This window comes from Oncorhynchus mykiss, chromosome 18 (assembly GCF_013265735.2).
Source record: "Oncorhynchus mykiss isolate Arlee chromosome 18, USDA_OmykA_1.1, whole genome shotgun sequence".
Lineage (NCBI taxonomy): Eukaryota > Metazoa > Chordata > Actinopteri > Salmoniformes > Salmonidae > Oncorhynchus > Oncorhynchus mykiss.
In genome coordinates this window covers 774,074-792,250 of record NC_048582.1, presented here as the reverse complement: position 1 = coordinate 792,250, position 18,177 = coordinate 774,074, and the positions used below count along the sequence as shown (strand labels likewise).

General features: G+C 46.1%; 2 protein-coding genes across 2 annotated transcripts in view; both read right to left on the bottom strand.

Annotated features, from left to right (window-relative positions):
- The window catches only part of LOC110495331 (POU domain, class 4, transcription factor 1), a 2,901-nt gene extending 436 nt beyond the window's left edge, over positions 1–2,465 (bottom strand). Inside the window, exons 1-2 of the mRNA XM_036951464.1 lie at positions 1,689–2,465; positions 1–1,225 (exon numbers count right to left, since the gene is read on the bottom strand). The exon at positions 1–1,225 is cut by the window's left edge and continues 436 nt beyond it. Coding sequence (XP_036807359.1) covers positions 248–1,225; positions 1,689–1,811 — 1,101 coding nt within the window. The 5' untranslated portion in view covers positions 1,812–2,465 and the 3' untranslated portion in view covers positions 1–247. The remainder of the gene's footprint in view (positions 1,226–1,688) is intronic.
- Positions 2,466–7,377: 4,912 nt separating this feature from the next.
- Positions 7,378–17,401, bottom strand: LOC118941073 (ORC ubiquitin ligase 1-like). The gene is made up of 6 exons (XM_036951463.1): positions 17,230–17,401; positions 16,618–16,753; positions 15,733–15,824; positions 12,066–12,287; positions 11,625–11,713; positions 7,378–9,825 (listed from the first exon to the last, which is right to left on the bottom strand). The coding sequence occupies exons 1-6, from the start codon at positions 17,299–17,301 to the stop codon at positions 8,169–8,171; spliced, it is 2,268 nt and encodes a 755-aa protein (XP_036807358.1). The 5' UTR covers positions 17,302–17,401; the 3' UTR covers positions 7,378–8,168.
- Between the last annotated feature and the right edge of the window lie 776 nt (positions 17,402–18,177).

The window sequence follows — 18,177 nt, the reverse complement described above, 5'->3', positions numbered from 1 at the left end:
CTCAGAACCACTGCGCGAGTTTCCTCTGGAGGAGTTTCGGATATTTGCATACTTCACATTCACCAATAACGTGAAAATAAACTAAAACCGTTATATGAAGCTTCATAAAATGTGCGTAGTATCTAATGGTCATTGTTTTTTTTGCACCCAAGTTGTAAACCCCGTCGGCGACAAAAGAAGACCTTGGTCCCCAAATTCAGTCTCAACATTTTTCTTGTTTATTTTTTAACGCATCAATAGCCTATAGTCAGTGGCAAGCGGAGAATTTTAACCGTTTCTGTTTTTGTCTTTGGTTGCAAAACCACACTCGAACCACGTTCTTTTTCAGGTCCAACTTTTCAGCAATAGCTGCTATCTTCTCGGACGACGGGCGAGGTTGTACGGCGAAGTAAGCCTCCAAAGATCTCTTTTCTGGTGCCGCTATCGACGTTCTCTTCCGTTTCTTTTCCCCTCCGCTATAAATGTCAGGTTTGTTGAGTTTCTCTCTCTGCGCGCCCTCGGCCTCCTCGAGCCACGCCTGAAGGATGGGTTTAAGCGCTATCATGTTGTTATGGGACAGAGTCAACGATTCGAACCGACAAATGGTGCTTTGGCTTAGCGATCCCACGCCGGGTATCTTCAGGTTAACCAGCGCATTGCCAACGTCCGCCTGGGTCACCCCCAGCTTGATCCGCCTCTGCTTGAAGCGCTCCGCGAATGCCTCTAGTTCCCTGGGATCAGTGTCCGAGTCATTGATAGAGGAAAGGCCGTTGTTATTGAGTCCTGGCCCGCCCTGGCCCCCTCCATGGTGTCCAGGTAAAAGGCCGTGGTGGGTGAGAGGGGAATTCATGTTCATAGCGGCCTGGTGCGAGAGGTGGCTCAAGCCATGCATGTGTGAGTGAGGGTGAGGGTGAGCAGAGGTGGCGATCAGCCCGCCACCACCTCCTCCACCCCCGCCCCCGGAGCCGTCGTGGCTGGACATGAGAGCTAAGGACGGGGAGTTAATGTGATCCATGAGGTCCGGGGGTTCCATGTTGGGGTGGTGGTGGTGGTGGTGATGGTGGTGGTGGTGGGCCAGTGGCACCGTGGTGTTGGAAGAGCATGGCACGCTGTTCATGGTGTGGTAGGTGGCGTCCGGTTTGAAAGGGTGCGTCTTGCCCTGGGACACTGCGATGTCCACGGCAGCCAGAGCTTCGGCGCGGGCCAGGAGGGTCTCATCCAGGCTGGCGAATATGTTACTCTGCAGCTGTAATGAGAGGAGATGCGGAGAGAGGGAGGGCGAGCGAGAAGGGAGAGGAGGGAACAGAAACAAAGCACAGTAAGGGGAAAAAGAGAGAAAGAACAAGCACATGATGAATAAGTGGATATGTCAGCTGTGGGACTTCTGACAACACATAAAACACGAAGAATATTCCTTTTAGAAGACTGTCACCGAGTCATAAAAAAAAAAATTCGGTAGCTTTTGTGTTCAGCGTGGCTTTCAAAAAGATCACAGGCGTGCGGGTGATTGCCGTGGAAATACATGAAGAAGAAAAAAAACATTAAGGCGCACGCAGTTGGCTTTGGCAGAATGTGCCTCCGAGCGTTCCTTCCGTATTATTGCGCTCGCGCAGTTACAGTAACGTGAACGCTTACAACATGCAAAAGACCGCGCATAGAAAGAGCATACAAAAGGAAGACACAAAGCAGAAGTTTTGGGTTTCATTTACCTGTGGAGCTTGCAGACAGGCTCTCCTTATTGCTTCCGAGCTGGAATGCAGAGTGGTGTATTTGTGCTCAGGTAAGCTCGGATGCATGGCGAAGTGTGGCTGTTTGCTATTCATTGACATCATCTTTGCGACTGTTTTTCTTTAAAGAGTAAAGGGGCTAAAATTGACGCAATGGAAAGATGTAGTAGCCTAGTCATAGACAGTGGTCCAGTAATGATGCAATACAGCCGGATCAGCCTTGAGCACGAAGATCACACAGTCAGAGATGCCTGCAGTCTCCCAGGCCGACGCACTTATCTGCCGTCTACTGTTCCCACTGGCTGCCGAGAGGGATGAGAGAAGGGCTCTTACACCTGAGTGTCTCAGATCTCGTCAAGCGGAGCCCGGCTTCTCTCGCGAGACATGGTGCATGAACATTGCAGCCAGCCAGCCCTGTCAGATAACAAGCGAACAGCTTCAAGCAGTTAGTGTGGTTAACTGGAGAGGAGAGGAGACCGGCGCGGCGCGTGCGTTTTATTTAGGGCTCTCAGCCTCCAGCCAGGAGACGGACAGGCACGGGGTTTGAACACCTGTAGCTCGAGCTTGGATGTTTTGTTCAATTTGAATGCCTGATATTTGGTTGTTTATGAATTCGTTCAAAGGAATTCACATCCGTTTTTTTGTTTGTTTGTTGCTACATTCACTGTCATCTTTTTTTTGGCAGACAACTGACTTAATTTTCTTCACAGACATCATTTCAAAAATAAATTCAACAAAGGCTATTCCAAGTCATAGCCTACTGACGCGCGTGTCCCTTAAGACAATGCATTCTATTTTGATTCCTTTAAAAAAATATTTCTTAACGGAAAAACTATGCAAATCAAATGGTGCGAGGCCGGAAATGGGTGTCATAGGCCTGCAGTCTAGTCATTATGCACATCAATTATTTGAAGCGTTTGTCCAAACGGCCCTGAATCAAGACGTGTATTTTGAAGAAAAAAAGGAGACAGTCACTTTAGTTTATTGAAATATTGAATTGATATGAGCAGCAGGGTTGTAAGAGTAAGGCGATCATCAAACAATACAACACGGAACCGGAGTAATATCTCGCGCCGCCCTCGGGATTGCAACTCTCCTAAATGCAGAGAAAGAGAGCGAGAGAGAGAGAGGGGGGGGGGGGGGGGAGGGGGGGGTGGGGGGTATGTCTGCCCTCTGACTTCACCAGGCGAAATAGCCTAAATATTTAAATAGCAAATTCTTGGTGCATGAACAGTGGAGACAGTTTAATTATAGACGAAAATGAAAACCGATGCGCCAAATTCATATGAATTCATCTAAATTGATATCTATAGCCAAAGATTATTATTTATATTTATTCCGAACTAAATATGTTCTCAGCATTCCAGCTAAATAAGAGGAAATCGAATTACCTTTTTTTTAAATTTGTGACCAGCTCTGAACTTCATAAAGTTACCTGAACATGTTATTTTTGTCGCAGCACATCGAAGGTGGGACTACATCCAGAACATTGAATGACCACACGAGAATTCGTGCATGTAAAAAAGGGCTCCCTATTCCCGGCCTACACGAGTGCCCACGGTGCTCCGTTCTGATATTCACTATATAGGGATGAGGGTGCCTTTTCGGACGCACTTTAGGAGAAGTTGATTTCCGGATGTAATACCGTTGGTACACTGGCCTATATGTGTTATCCTGTTCGCTCATATTAACCCCTAGACGCCATGATACCCCCTCAACCTTGATCATTACCACCCGCCAGATGAACACTAAACAAATTGATTTAATATCACCACCGTCACCTTGTACACAGTCGTTACCAAATTAAATGAATCCACAATGAATTAACACTTCATTTATTCAAAACGACTTGCGGAAACGGTTGAGCCCAATAAAATGTTCACGCCGTGATTAGAGGTAGTAGGCGATGAGAAATCTACATGAAAACGTAAATAAAGGGGTGTGGCGCCACACTCGGAATCTAAAGGAGGCTCAGGCGGGTGGGAGGTCTTTGTAGGACTGAAGTATGTGTTCTGGTCTGTTACTGTGTATTTACAGTTCGTTTCAGGGGATACAGACGAACACTGGGCGCTTTAGGGGATACAGACGGACACGATGAGCTTTAGGGGATACGATGAGCTTTAGGGGATACAGACGGACACGATGAGCTTTAGGGGATACAGACGGACACAATGAGCTTTAGGGGATACAGACGGACACGATTAGCTTTAGGGGATACAGATGGACACGATGAGCTTTAGGGGATACAGACGGACACAATGAGCTTTAGGGGATACAGACAGACACGATGAGCTTTAAGGGATACAGACGGACACGATGAGCTTTAGGGGATACAGACGGACACGATGAGCTTTAGGGGATACAGACGGACACGATGAGCTTTAGGGGATACAGACGGACACAATGAGCTTTAGGGGATACAGACGGACACGATGAGCTTTAGGGGATACAGACGGACACAATGAGCTTTAGGGGATACAGACGGACACGATGAGCTTTAGGGGATACAGACAGACACGATGAGCTTTAAGGGATACAGATGGACACGATGAGCTTTAGGGGATACAGACGGACACGATGAGCTTTAGGGGATACAGACAGACACGATGAGCTTTAGGGGATACAGACGGACACGATGAGCTTTAGGGGATACAGACGGACACGATGAGCTTTAGGGGATACAGACAGACACGATGAGCTTTAGGGGATACAGACAGACACGATGAGCTTTAGGGGATACAGACGGACACGATGAGATTTAGGGGATACAGACGGACACAATGAGCTTTAGGGGATACAGACGGACACAATGAGCTTTAAGGGATACAGACGGACACGATGAGCTTTAGGGGATACAGACAGACACGATGAGCTTTAGGGGATACAGACGGACACGATGAGCTTTAGGGGATACAGACGGACACGATGAGCTTTAGGGGATACAGACGGACACGATGAGCTTTAGGGGATACATACGGACACGATGAGCTTTAGGGGATACAGACAGACACGATGAGCTTTAAGGGATACAGACGGACACGATGAGCTTTAGGGGATACAGACAGACACGATGAGCTTTAGGGGATACAGACGGACACGATGAGCTTTAGGGGATACAGACGGACACGATGAGCTTTAGGGGATACAGACAGACACGATGAGCTTTAAGGGATACAGACGGACACGATGAGCTTTAGGGGATACAGACGGACACGATGAGCTTTAGGGGATACAGACGGACACGATGAGCTTTAGGGGATACAGACGGACACGATGAGCTTTAGGGGATACCGACAGACACGATGAGCTTTAGGGGATACAGACAGACACGATGAGCTTTAGGGGATACAGACGGACACGATGAGCTTTAGGGGATACAGACGGACACGATGAGCTTTAGGGGATACAGACAGACACGATGAGCTTTAGGGGATACAGACAGACACGATGAGCTTTAGGGGATACAGACAGACACAATGAGCTTTAGGGGATACAGATGGACACGATGAGCTTTAGGGGATACAGACGGACATGATGAGCTTTAGGGGATACAGACGGACACGATGAGCTTTAGGGGATACAGACGGACACGATGAGCTTTAGGGGATACAGACGGACACAATGAGCTTTAGGGGATACAGAAGGACACGATGAGCTTTAGGGGATACAGACGGACACGATGAGCTTTAGGGGATACAGATGGACACGATGAGCTTTAGGGGATACAGACGGACATGATGACCTTTAGGGGATATGATGAGCATTAGATAGATAATAACAACAGTGAAGAGGCGACTGGAGACAGGAACTCTGCCTAGAAGGCCAGCATCCCAGAGTCGCCTCTTCACTGTTGACGTTGAGACTGGTGTTTTGCGGGTACTATATAATGAAGCTGCCAGTTGAGGACTTGTAAGGTGTCTGTTTCTCAAACTAGACACGCTAATGTACTTGTCCTCTTGCTCAGTTGTGCACCGGGGCCTCCCACTCCTCTTTCTATTCTGGTTAGAGCCAGTTTGTGCTGTTCTGTGAAGGGAGTAGTACACAGCGTTGGATGAGATCTTCAGTTTCTTGGCAATGGCATGGCATAGCCTTCATTTCTCAGAACAAGAATAGACTGACGAGTTTCAGAAGAAAGTTATTTGTTTCTGGCCATTTTAAGCCAGTAATCGAACCCACAAATGCTGATGCTCCAGATACTCAACTAGTCTAAAGAAGGCCAGTATTATTGCTTCTTTAACCAGGACAACAGTTTTCAGCTGTGCTAACATAATTGCACAAGGGTTTTCTAATGATCAATTAGACTTTTAAAATTATAAACTTGGATTAGCTAACACAACGTGCCATTGGAACACAGGAGTGATGGTTGCTGATAATGGGCCTCTGTACGCCTATGTAGATATTCCATGAAAAATCAGCCGTTTCCAGCTACAATATTCATTTACAACATTTTTATTTTACCTTTATTTAACTAGGCAAGTCAGTTAAGAACAAATTCTTATTTTCAATGACGGCCTAGGAACAGTGGGTTAACTGGTCTAGGAACAGTGGGTTAACTGGTCTAGGAACAGGTGGTTAACTGGTCTAGGAACAGTGGGGTTAACTGGTCTAGGAACAGTGGGGTTAACTGGTCTAGGAACAGTGGGTTAACTGGTCTAGGAACAGTGGGGTTAACTGGTCTAGGAACAGTGGGGTTAACTGGTCTAGGAACAGTGTGGTTAACTGGTCTAGGAACAGTGGGTTAACTGGTCTAGGAACAGTGGGGTTAACTGGTCTAGGAACAGTGGGTTAACTGGTCTAGGAACAGTGGGTTAACTGGTCTAGGAACAGTGGGTTAACTGGTCTAGGAACAGTGGGTTAACTGGTCTAGGAACTGGGGGTTAACTGGTCTAGGAACAGTGGGTTAACTGGTCTAGGAACAGTGGGGTTAACTAGTCTAGGAACAGTGGGTTAACTAGTCTAGGAACAGTGGGGTTAACTGGTCTAGGAACAGTGGGGTTAACTGGTCTAGGAACAGTGGGGTTAACTGGTCTAGGAACAGTGGGTTAACTGGTCTAGGAACAGTGGGGTTAACTGGTCTAGGAACAGTGGGTTAACTGGTCTAGGAACAGTGGGTTAACTGGTCTAGGAACAGTGGGTTAACTGGTCTAGGAACAGTGGGGTTAACTGGTCTAGGAACAGTGGGGTTAACTGGTCTAGGAACAGTGGGTTAACTGGTCTAGGAACAGTGGGTTAACTGGTCTAGTGGGTTAACTGGTCTAGGAACAGTGGGTTAACTGGTCTAGGAACAGTGGGGTTAACTGGTCTAGGAACAGTGGGGTTAACTGGTCTAGGAACAGTGGGTTAACTGGTCTAGGAACAGTGGGTTAACTGGTCTAGTGGGTTAACTGGTCTAGGAACAGTGGGTTAACTGGTCTAGGAACAGTGGGGTTAACTGGTCTATGAACAGTGGGTTAACTGGTCTATGAACAGTGGGTTAACTGTCTGTTCAGTTAACTGTATTTCTGATCAATTTGATGTTATTTTAAAATGGACAAAATTTTTTTGATTTTCTTTAAAAAATACAAGGATATTTCAACGAGAGCCCAAACGTTTGAACGGTAGTGTGGGTCTCTGGCTAGATAACATGAAAAGGTCCAACCGCATGTAAAGTGTCCATTGGTGACAGTCATTCTCAAAACAGTGATTATTTTTATTTAAATTACACCATCAAATTAAGTTTTATTTGTTGCAATAATTGGTCTACAAATTCCACAAAATGTACTGAAAATAACAGTTTTATTTTCAGGAATAATTTGATGCCAATACACACATACACATAAGCAACAGATTGAAAGAAGCGGTTAGCATTAGCAATAGTTTAAATGAAGGAGTTAGCATTAGCAACAGTTTGAAAGAAGCAGGTAGCATTAGCAACAGTTTGAAAGAAGCGGTTAGCATTAGCAACAGTTTGAAAGAAGCCGTAAGCATTAGCAACAGTTTGAAAGAAGCAGTTAGCATTAGCAACAGTTTGAATGAAGCAGTTAGCATTAGCAATAGTTTAAATGAAGCAGTTAGCATTAGCAACAGTTTGAATGAAGCGGTTAGCATTAGCAACAGATTGAAAGAAGCAGTCAGCATTAGCAAACAGATTGAAAGAAGCAGTCAGTATTAGCAACAGTTTGAAAGAAGCGGTTAACGATTGCAGTCTTGTGTTGCTAATGCTATGCCAAATGGTACCCTATTCCTCACATAATGAACTACTACTGTAGACCAGGGCACCTACGTAGGACTCCTGTCTAAAGTAGTGCACTATATAGGGAATAACATGACACTTGGGACTAAGACACCGTAAAGAAGGGAGCCTGGTCGCAGATTCTGCCAGGGCATCGCATCCCACAATTCCATAAAGAGCTGTCTCAAGAGATCAGAAACAGACTGGCGCCCGGGCTAGTCTACAGTGACGTGGGCGCCATGGTAACTCCATCACATAAACTTAGAATGTTTGGAGGGACTGCCGACGTCGAAAGGACTGCGAGACTTCCGTTTGGTGGCCTGACTAGGAGTCCCCGCGCTCTTCTCTCTCACAGCGTCTCCACCAGGTCTATCTGCCGAGCAGCAGTCAGACGAGATGTCATGGCGGTGGTTGGCTGAGGCCTGCCAGGCCGACGGCCCTCCTGGTCCCGTCCGGGTCTCTGTTAAGGGGTCAAACAGCAGGTCGAAGGACAGTTCATCGGTCTGAGACGGGTCCGAGAGGTGTCCCTGTTCTCTAGCAGGCCCCGTAGAGTCTAGAAGACTGTGGTCCCCGCTGCCATCGTCTCTCCCAGAGGAGGATCCAGACCCGGTTGCCGTCGTCGTAGATGTGGGCGCTAGAGAAGCTGCCCGAGTCGCTGACACTGTGACCGGAGAGGAAGAGGTTCCCTTTATCCCGAAACCCTCCGCCTCGGTCTGTCCACCTCCACCTCGGTCCTGCTCAGAGTCAGGGTCCAGGAAGAGTTCAGAGCAGCCCTCCACCTCAGGTACCAGGGTCACATCCAGTCTGAGGTCAAGGGTCAAGTCCGGTGTGTCGGCAGAAGTCAGGGAGGAAGCCAGGGACAGTTGCGACCCTGCCGAGCCGCAGCTCTCTGGCCCCTCCAGCATCATAGAGTCCAGCTCAGAGATCTTATCCAGATAGGCTACGTCCATGAAGGCTTCGTCCGTGAAGGCTTCGTCCTCTGTCAGAGCGCGGGACGTGGTGACTCCCGCGGTTTGGTTTCTCTCGCCGTGCCCCGACCCCGAAGACGTGTTGAGCTGCCTCCGATGCTCCTCCTCTCCGTTGTGATTGGGCGACGTCACAGAGGTCACGGAGGTTATATCAGAAGCCTTGCGGCTCTGCCAGGCTGCAGCCCAGAACAACGGCTCGGTGGCGGTGGAGAGTCCCGGCTCGGCTGCGTTACAGGAAGACACCCCGTTGGACAACTGAGCAGTGTGATTGGACCGTTTAGTTGCTACGGTGGAGACGCTGCTGCTACTGCTGGGTGTTACACTGTCCTCAAAACGGAGTCTCCTCAGATGGGTCACAGCCTTATAACCAAGCTTCTTGTCTTCACCAACACTGGGACTCTTCAGACTGAGAGAGCGGAAGGCGGAGGAGGGAGTGGAGAGCAGGAAGAGGTCAGAGGGAACGATGGCGTCAATACTATCGGTATCTATAGAGTCTTTGTGTCCGAGGAGGGTCACGCCGAAACCTCTCCGGTGGTCCCGGAACGTGTCGGAGCCGACGGCGTCGAGCTCCACGGCGTTAGAGGTCGTCAGGAGGTAGTTGTGGTGAGCGGACAACGTCTTGGATTCTCCCTCCAGACCGGTGCAGACGGAGGCCTTCTCCATGTCACTCAGACTCCTCTTCGTGGCACTGATCCTCTGATAGTGGACCCTGGTCCCGGCTTCACCTTCCCCAGAGGAGGTGCTCTCTGGACGGGCATCGGTGTGGCCCTGGGGCGCCTCAATCGGGTTTCTCGGGAGCCTCTCTGCGTCTCCTCCACCCCGAGTCTCCAGTTCTTCTATGTACTGGTCGCTACGTTCCAGAGCTTTCTTCAGGTGGTCCAAATCTCTTTCGTACTGATGGATCTTAGCTTCCAACGCTGCTACCGTGTACCGGCCAAACCTGAGGGGTGGTTCAGAGCAGAAAGATGGGAGTAAGAATTGAATTTGAGAGCATATAAATTATATTTTGGGGGTAAAAACAATACATATATATCAAACTATACAGTGATATAGATATATATATATACACATACATACATGCAGTGGGGCAAAAAGTATTTAGTCAGCCACCAATTGTGCAAGTTCTCCCACTTAAAAAGATGAGGGAGGCCCGTAATACTTATTTTCCACCATAATTTGCTAATAAATTCTTTAAAAATCCTACAATGTGATTTTCTGGATTTTTTTCCCCTTCATTTTGTCTGTCATAGTTGAAGTGTACCTATGATGAAAATTACAGGCCCCTCTCATCTTTTTAAGTGGGAGAACTTGCACATTTAGTGGCTAACTAAATACTGTTTTTGCCCCACTGTATGTGCATTTGACCCCAGATGCTGATGCTGGAAAGTATCTATTTAAACACTTATTCTCAAAAGAGGTCCTGAGGTACAGAATGTTACCATGAAGAACACCAAAGGGGGCACATTGCATTGAGGCAACAGGGAGCGCAAATAGTTGATCATATCAATGTGATTACAGATGGATATTAGTACATCTCACCACTGATAAACAGAACCTGAATCCGTAGACAGATAACATACCAAATGGATTCCAGATAAAAGATATTAACTCTTGACCAAAAAACAATTTATTTTGAGAACATGAACAAATAGATTATAGTCATCGTTTTTACCAAGAACATTCCACCCAGGAGTCCACTACCATCCCAGCTTAAACCACCCCAGAACATTCCACCCAGCCGTCCACTACCATCCCAGCTGAAACCACTCCAGAACATTCCACCCAGTCGTCCACTACCATCCCAGCTGAAACCACTCCAGAACATTCCACCTAGTCGTCCACTACCCTCCCAGCTGAAACCACTCCAGAACATTCCACCCAGTCGTCCACTACCATCCCAGCTGAAACCACTCCAGAACATTCCACCCAGTCGTCCACTACCATCCCAGCTTAAACCACCCCAGAACATTCCACCCAGCCGTCCACTACCATCCCAGCTGAAACCACTCCAGAACATTCCACCCAGCCGTCCACTACCATCCCAGCTGAAACCACTCCAGAACATTCCACTACCATCCCAGCTGAAACCACTCCAGAACATTCCACCCAGTCGTCCACTACCATCCCAGCTTAAACCACCCCAGAACATTCCACCCAGCCGTCCACTACCATCCCAGCTGAAACCACTCCAGAACATTCCACCCAGTCGTCCACTACCATCCCAGCTGAAACCACTCCAGAACATTCCACCCAGTCGTCCACTACCCTCCCAGCTGAAACCACTCCAGAACATTCCACCCAGTCGTCCACTACCCTCCCAGCTGAAACCACTCCAGAACATTCCACCCAGTCGTCCACTACCATCCCAGCTGAAACCACTCCAGAACATTCCACCCAGTCGTCCACTACCATCCCAGCTGAAACCACTCCAGAACATTCCACCTAGTCATCCACTACCATCCCAGCTGAAACCACTCCAGAACATTCCACCTAGTCGTCCACTACCATCCCAGCTGAAACCACTCCAGAACATTCCACCCAGTCGTCCACTACCATCCCAGCTGAAACCACTCCAGAACATTCCTCCCAGCTGAAACCACTCCAGAACATTCCACCCAGCTGAAACCACTCTAGAACATTCCACCCAGCTGAAACCACTCCAGAAAAATCCTCCCAGCTGAAACCACTCTAGAACATTCCATAAAACACACAACAGTAAAACACAGGACTTGTACGTACTTCTGAGGAGATCTACTGGCAACCTCCGCTTTCAACCTCACGTTCTCCTGGACCAGGTCAATAGTCTGACACCGCAACATCTTGTTAGCCTTGAGCAGAGGAACACAACTTTTTAGTTCATATATATATACATATATACACAATCCTGTTTCAGACATTGTTTGTCAGTTACATTGTGTATTGTCATCTTTGTATGTGCGTGACATTGATCTGATGATACCACAGTGACAAAACTGTTTTACTTTCGTGTCAAATTGACAGTTGACGACCCCAAAATTACAGGATTAATTTACACAAAGAACCATTCCAACGATTGTTCCCATGTTTTGCGCAAGTGAGCTCCACGTACAAGGAACATAAACGACTATAAAAAAAATGGATTGATCGTAATGAGTTAGGTGCAATTAGCGTTCTCCATAAACGGATCATATTCATTCATACCCCTTTCAGTTTCTCCACATCCAGTTTGATCCGCCTGTAGCCATCTGTAGCCGCTCTCAGCTTGTTGCTCCACTCTTCCACAACGCCGGGGTCTAGACCCCGGTCTTCTCTCCGGCTGGCTGTTACAGTACAGGGATCTAGTGCCGTCTTCAGCTGGGACTCCAGGATCTGGTTCTTGTTCCTCAGCTCTTCATTCTCTTTGAGGAGACCTTCCACTTCATCCTGAACGATAAAAAGACAAGATGTCCCACCATTGAATTGCATATAGAAGTCACATAGTGATTCAGAGGATCTCTGTGATGTAATAAGAGGACCTCTGATGTAATGAGAGGATCTCTGATGTAATGAGAGGATCTCTGATGTAATGAGAGGATCTCTCTGATGTAATGAGAGGATCTCTCTGATGTAATGAGAGGATCTCTCTGATGTAATGAGAGGATCTCTGATGTAATGAGAGGATCTCTGATGTAATGAGAGGATCTCTCTGATGTAATGAGAGGATCTCTCTGATGTAATGAGAGGATCTCTCTGATGTAATGAGAGGATCTCTGATGTAATGAGAGGATCTCTGTGATGTAATGAGAGGATCTCTGATGTAATGAGAGGATCTCTCTGATGTAATGAGAGGATCTCTCTGATGTAATGAGAGGATCTCTGATGTAATGAGAGGATCTCTGATGTAATGAGAGGATCTCTCTGATGTAATGAGAGGATCTCTCTGATGTAATGAGAGGATCTCTCTGATGTAATGAGAGGATCTCTCTGATGTAATGAGAGGATCTCTGATGTAATAAGAGGATCTCTCTGATGTAATGAGAGGATCTCTGATGTAATGAGAGGATCTCTGATGTAATAAGAGGATCTCTGATGTAATGAGAGGATCTCTGATGTAATGAGAGGATCTCTGATGTAATAAGAGGATCTCTGATGTAATGAGAGGATCTCTGATGTAATAAGAGGATCTCTGATGTAGGCTCGGGGTTCTCAAACTGTTCAGTTTGTTTTGTTTTTAAGTTATATACATATTTAAATTAATTTTGTCCAAAGTATACGTGGAATAAGTGTAATGGCAAAATGTCTAGAATTGCAGGATATTAGCATTAAAGCTACAACAACTAAATCTCTCTGCCCCATGATGAAATGTGTTGAATTGCAGGATATTAGCATTAAAGCTACAACAACTAAATCTCTCTGCCCCATGATGAAATGTGTTGAATTGCAGGATATTAGCATTAAAGCTACAACAACTAAATCTCTCTGCCCCATGATGAAATGTGTTGAATTGCAGGATATTAGCATTAAAGCTACAACAACTAAATCTCTCTGCCCCATGATGAAATGTGTTGAATTGCAGGAAATTAGCTAGACAATTCTCTCTCCAATGCCAAGACGTGGGCCTTTAAAATGTTAACGGACGAATCAGGGCTCGAGCCTTAGTTCGTCCGGTCATGCACAGCCAAAGTCACAAAAAAAAGTAAAACTCCTTGTATGCTAGTTTTTTTTTTTTTTACCTCACTCGAGTTTAAAAAGGTGGTCCCAGATGAAAAGGTGGTCCCAGATGAAAAGGGGGCCCCAGATGAAAAGGGGGCCCCAGATGAAAAGGGGGCCCCAGATGAAAAGGTGGCCCCAGCCCCAAAAAGAGAAACCCTGATGCTACAAGGTGCTTTCAGAAAGTATTCGGGCCCCTTGACTTTCTCCACATCTTGTTACGTTACAGCCTTATTCTAAAATTGATTAAATAGTTATTTTCCCTCATCAATCTATACACAATACCCCATAATGACATCACAATATCCCATAATGACATCACAATATCCCATAATGACATCACAATATCCCATAATGACATCACAATATCCCATAACGACAAAGTAAAAACAGGTTTTGAGAAATGTTTGCAAATGTATTAAACATAAAAACTGAAATATCACATTTACATAAGTATTCAGACCCTTTACTCAGTACCTTTGGCAGTGATTACAGCCTGGAGTCTTCTTGGGTCTGACGCTACAATCTTGGCACACCTGTATTTGGGGAGTTTTTCCCCATTCTTCTCTGCAGATCCTCTCAAGCTCTGTCAGGTTGGATGGGGAACGTCGCTGCACAGGTATTTTCAGGTCTCTCCAGAGATGTTAAAGTCCGGGCTCTGGCTGGGCCACTCAAGGACATTCAGAGACCTGTCCCAAAGCCACTCCTGCGTTGTCTTGGCTGTGTGCTTAGGGTTGTTGTCCTGTTGGAAGGTGAACCTTCACCCCAGTCTAAGCAGGTTTTCTGGAGTGGTTTTCATCAAGGATCTCTCTGTACTTTATCCCGTTCATCTTTCCCTCGATCCTGACTAGTCTCCCAGTTGCTGAAAAATATCCCCACAGCATGATGCTGCCACCACCATGCTTCACCGTAGGGATGGTATTGGCCCCACAGCATGATGCTGCCACCACCATGCTTCACCGTAGGGATGGTATTGGCCAGGTAATGAGCAGTGCTTGGTACCCTTCCCCAGATGTGTGCCTGGACACAATCCTGTCTCGGAGCTCTACGGACAATTCCTTCGACCTCGTGGCTTGGTATTTGCTCTGACATGCACTGTCAACTGTGGGGCCTTGTATAGACAGGTGTGTGCGTTTCCAAATCATGTCCAATCAATCGAATTTACCACAGGTGGAAATCCAATCAAGTCGTAGAAACATCTCAAGGATGATCAATGGAAACAGGATGAACATGAGCTCAATTTCCAGTCTCATAGCAAAGGGTCTTAATACTTATATAAATAAGTTTAAATTTTTTAAAATAAATTCGCAAACATTTCTAAAAACCTGTTTTCGCTTTGTCATTATGGGGTATTATATGTAGATTGATGAGGGGGGAAAAAATGAATTTAAACCATTTTAGAATAAGGCTGTAACATAACAACATGTGGGAAAAGTCAAGGGGTCTGAATACTTCTCTGAATGCTCTGTATCCCAAACTGCCAGAGGGGGGAAACTGATAAAGGAGACACTCAGACAGACTGCCAGAGGGGGAAACTGATAAAGGAGACACTCAGACAGACTGCCAGAGGGGGAAACTGATAAAGGAGACACTCAGACAGACTGCCAGAGGGGGGAAACTGATAAAGGAGACACTCAGACAGACTGCCAGAGGGGGGAAACTGATAAAGGAGACACTCAGACAGACTAACAGAGGGGGAAACTGATAAAGGAGACACTCAGACAGACTGCCAGAGGGGGGAAACTGATAAAGGAGACACTCAGACAGACTAACAGAGGGGGGAAACTGATAAAGGAGACACTCAGACAGACTGCCAGAGTGGGGAAACTGATAAAGGAGACACTCAGACAGACTGCCAGAGGGGGGAAACTGATAAAGGAGACACTCAGACAGACTGCCAGAGGGGGGAAACTGATAAAGGAGACACTCAGACAGACTGCCAGAGGGGGGAAACTGATAAAGGAGACACTCAGACAGACTGCCAGAGGGGGGAAACTGATAAAGGAGACACTCAGACAGACTGCCAGAGGGGGAAACTGATAAAGGAGACACTCAGACAGACTGCCAGAGGGGGGAAACTGATAAAGGAGACACTCAGACAGACTAACAGAGGGGGGAAACTGATAAAGGAGACACTCAGACAGACTAACAGTAGAAACATGCAGCATATGTAGCTTACTTCATATTCCCTCAACAAAAGCTCCCCCCTGGTCTTTCGGAGGTGTTTCTTCACAGAATAGCTCTCGTTGGACTCGCTCTCATTTGTCCCCCCTAAAAATAACACACAACAACAACAACAAAAAACAGGAACCACAGTAGGGAATCAGTTCACTAACACAGAATTGTAACTCTGCCACCTTGAGCGACCGTCACATCAACAGTTACCACAAACTGCTTTACAGGTACCCAGCCTCGTCTAGACCCCAAACAGTGAGTACTACACAGCATCAGGGAAAAAACCTCCCTAGAAGGAAGAAACCGTGAGAGGAATCAGACTCTGGGGGGGGGGGGGGGGGGGGGGGGGGGGCTTTCTCTTCTGATTTAAATTATGCAGAGATAATCTGGTTGACATATTATGCAGAGATAATCTGGTTGACATATTATGCAGAGATAATCTGGTTGACATATTATGCAGAGATAATCTGGTTGACATATTATGCAGAGATAATCTGGTTGACATATTATGCAGAGATAATCTGGTTGACATATTATGCAGAGATAACCAGGTTGACATATTATGCAGAGATAACCAGGTTGACATATTATGCAGAGATAACCAGGTTGACATATTATGCAGAGATAACCTGGTTGACATAATATGCAGAGATAACCTGGTTGACATAATATGCAGAGATAACCAGGTTGACATATTATGCAGAGATAACCAGGTTGACATATTATGCAGAGATAACCAGGTTGACATATTATGCAGAGATAACCAGGTTGACATATTATGCAGAGATAACCAGGTTGACATATTATGCAGAGATAACCTGGTTTACATTTTATGCAGAGATAACCAGGTTGACGTATTTTGCCGTAGCTGTTAAACCATTACTCGTACCTATAATTTCTCTGCACGGGTTCTCTGAGGTGATGGGAACTCGGCATGAAGGACATTGACTAGCCTTCTTCAGCCAGATGTCCATGCAGCCAGAACAGAACACGTGGTTATTGGCACAGATAACGGGGTGGCGGACCTGCAAATAGCAATGTTAAAAAGAAAAAATGAGTTATTTTAATGATCGATTGCAATACAACTATCCGTGCATTGTAGGGACTGAGCTATTGTGAGATGAATCAATGAATAGTTCAACTATAGTTAATATTTGCCATTGCAAAAACTTCCTACTAAAATTGCACCAAGATGCTAGCTTAGCTAAGCTAACAACACATGATCTGCAGCCGCAAACAAGAATTTGGTCGATGTAATTAGTCAACAAATGTGTAACTAACTAGCCACCCACAGACAAATATGAGTAGCTAATCGATAGAAGGTTCAAAATGTACATCACTTGCTAAATTAATATTTACTAGGCAAGGAAGCTAACGTTAGCTACGTTGGCTAACCAACAGCTAACTAGCATAGCTAACATTTCTGTCAACGTGAATAGTTGCATTGGCTAAAACACGCTGTTCCAAAACAGAAAGCACAACAAAATATAAACTGAATTACCTTCCCAAGGCAGATCTGGCATGATATGGGTAAAGTTAGAGAAATAGTCACGTTTTGAAAGTTGTTTGCCATTGTTTTTTTGCTCAAGAGTTTCGACGAGAAACGACAACAACAAAAAGCACCGCCTTCAAAACCACATAACTACGGAAAGCCAAACGGTAGAAAATGTACCGCTGCTCTGGCTTTGCGTTTCAAAGACAGACAAACGACATCACAGTTCAGGACCATAGACAGCACCTGACAGAAAACCTGTGCCTTTCAACCTCAGGCAGGACAGACACGGGGATATAGTTTTTTTCATTAACATTTTCAACTTTTTTTTAAAATGTATGTTTTTAACAAAATAACAGAATCATTAAAAGTAAAAATAAAATATATTTCCACTCCACAGTCAAAAGAAATCTGGTAAAACTGATCTCAAATCCAACTCCCCAGAAATTGCAGTCTATACCCCTCAAACTTAACTCTCGACCTTGAAGCCAGTTCTACTGTGTTTTTTTTTTACATTGTTCCCCTCTAATCAGGGACTGATTTAGACCTGGGACACCAGCTGGGAGATTCCCCTCTAATCAGGACTGATTTAGACCTGGGACACCAGCTGGGAGATTCCCCTCTAATCAGGGACTGATTTAGACCTGGGACACCAGGTGGGAGATTCCCCTCTAATCAGGGACTGATTTAGACCTGGGATTCCAGGTGGGTGATTCCCCTCTAATCAGGGCCTAATTTAGCACTGGGACACCAGGTGGGTGATTCCCCTCTAATCAGGGCCTAATTTAGCACTGGGACACCAGGTGGGTGATTCCCCTCTAATCAGGGACTGATTTAGACCTGGGACACCAGGTGGGTGATTCCCCTCTCTAATCAGGGACTGGTTTAGACCTGGGACACCAGCTGGGAGATTCCCCTCTAATCAGGGACTGATTTAGACCTGGGACACCAGGTGGG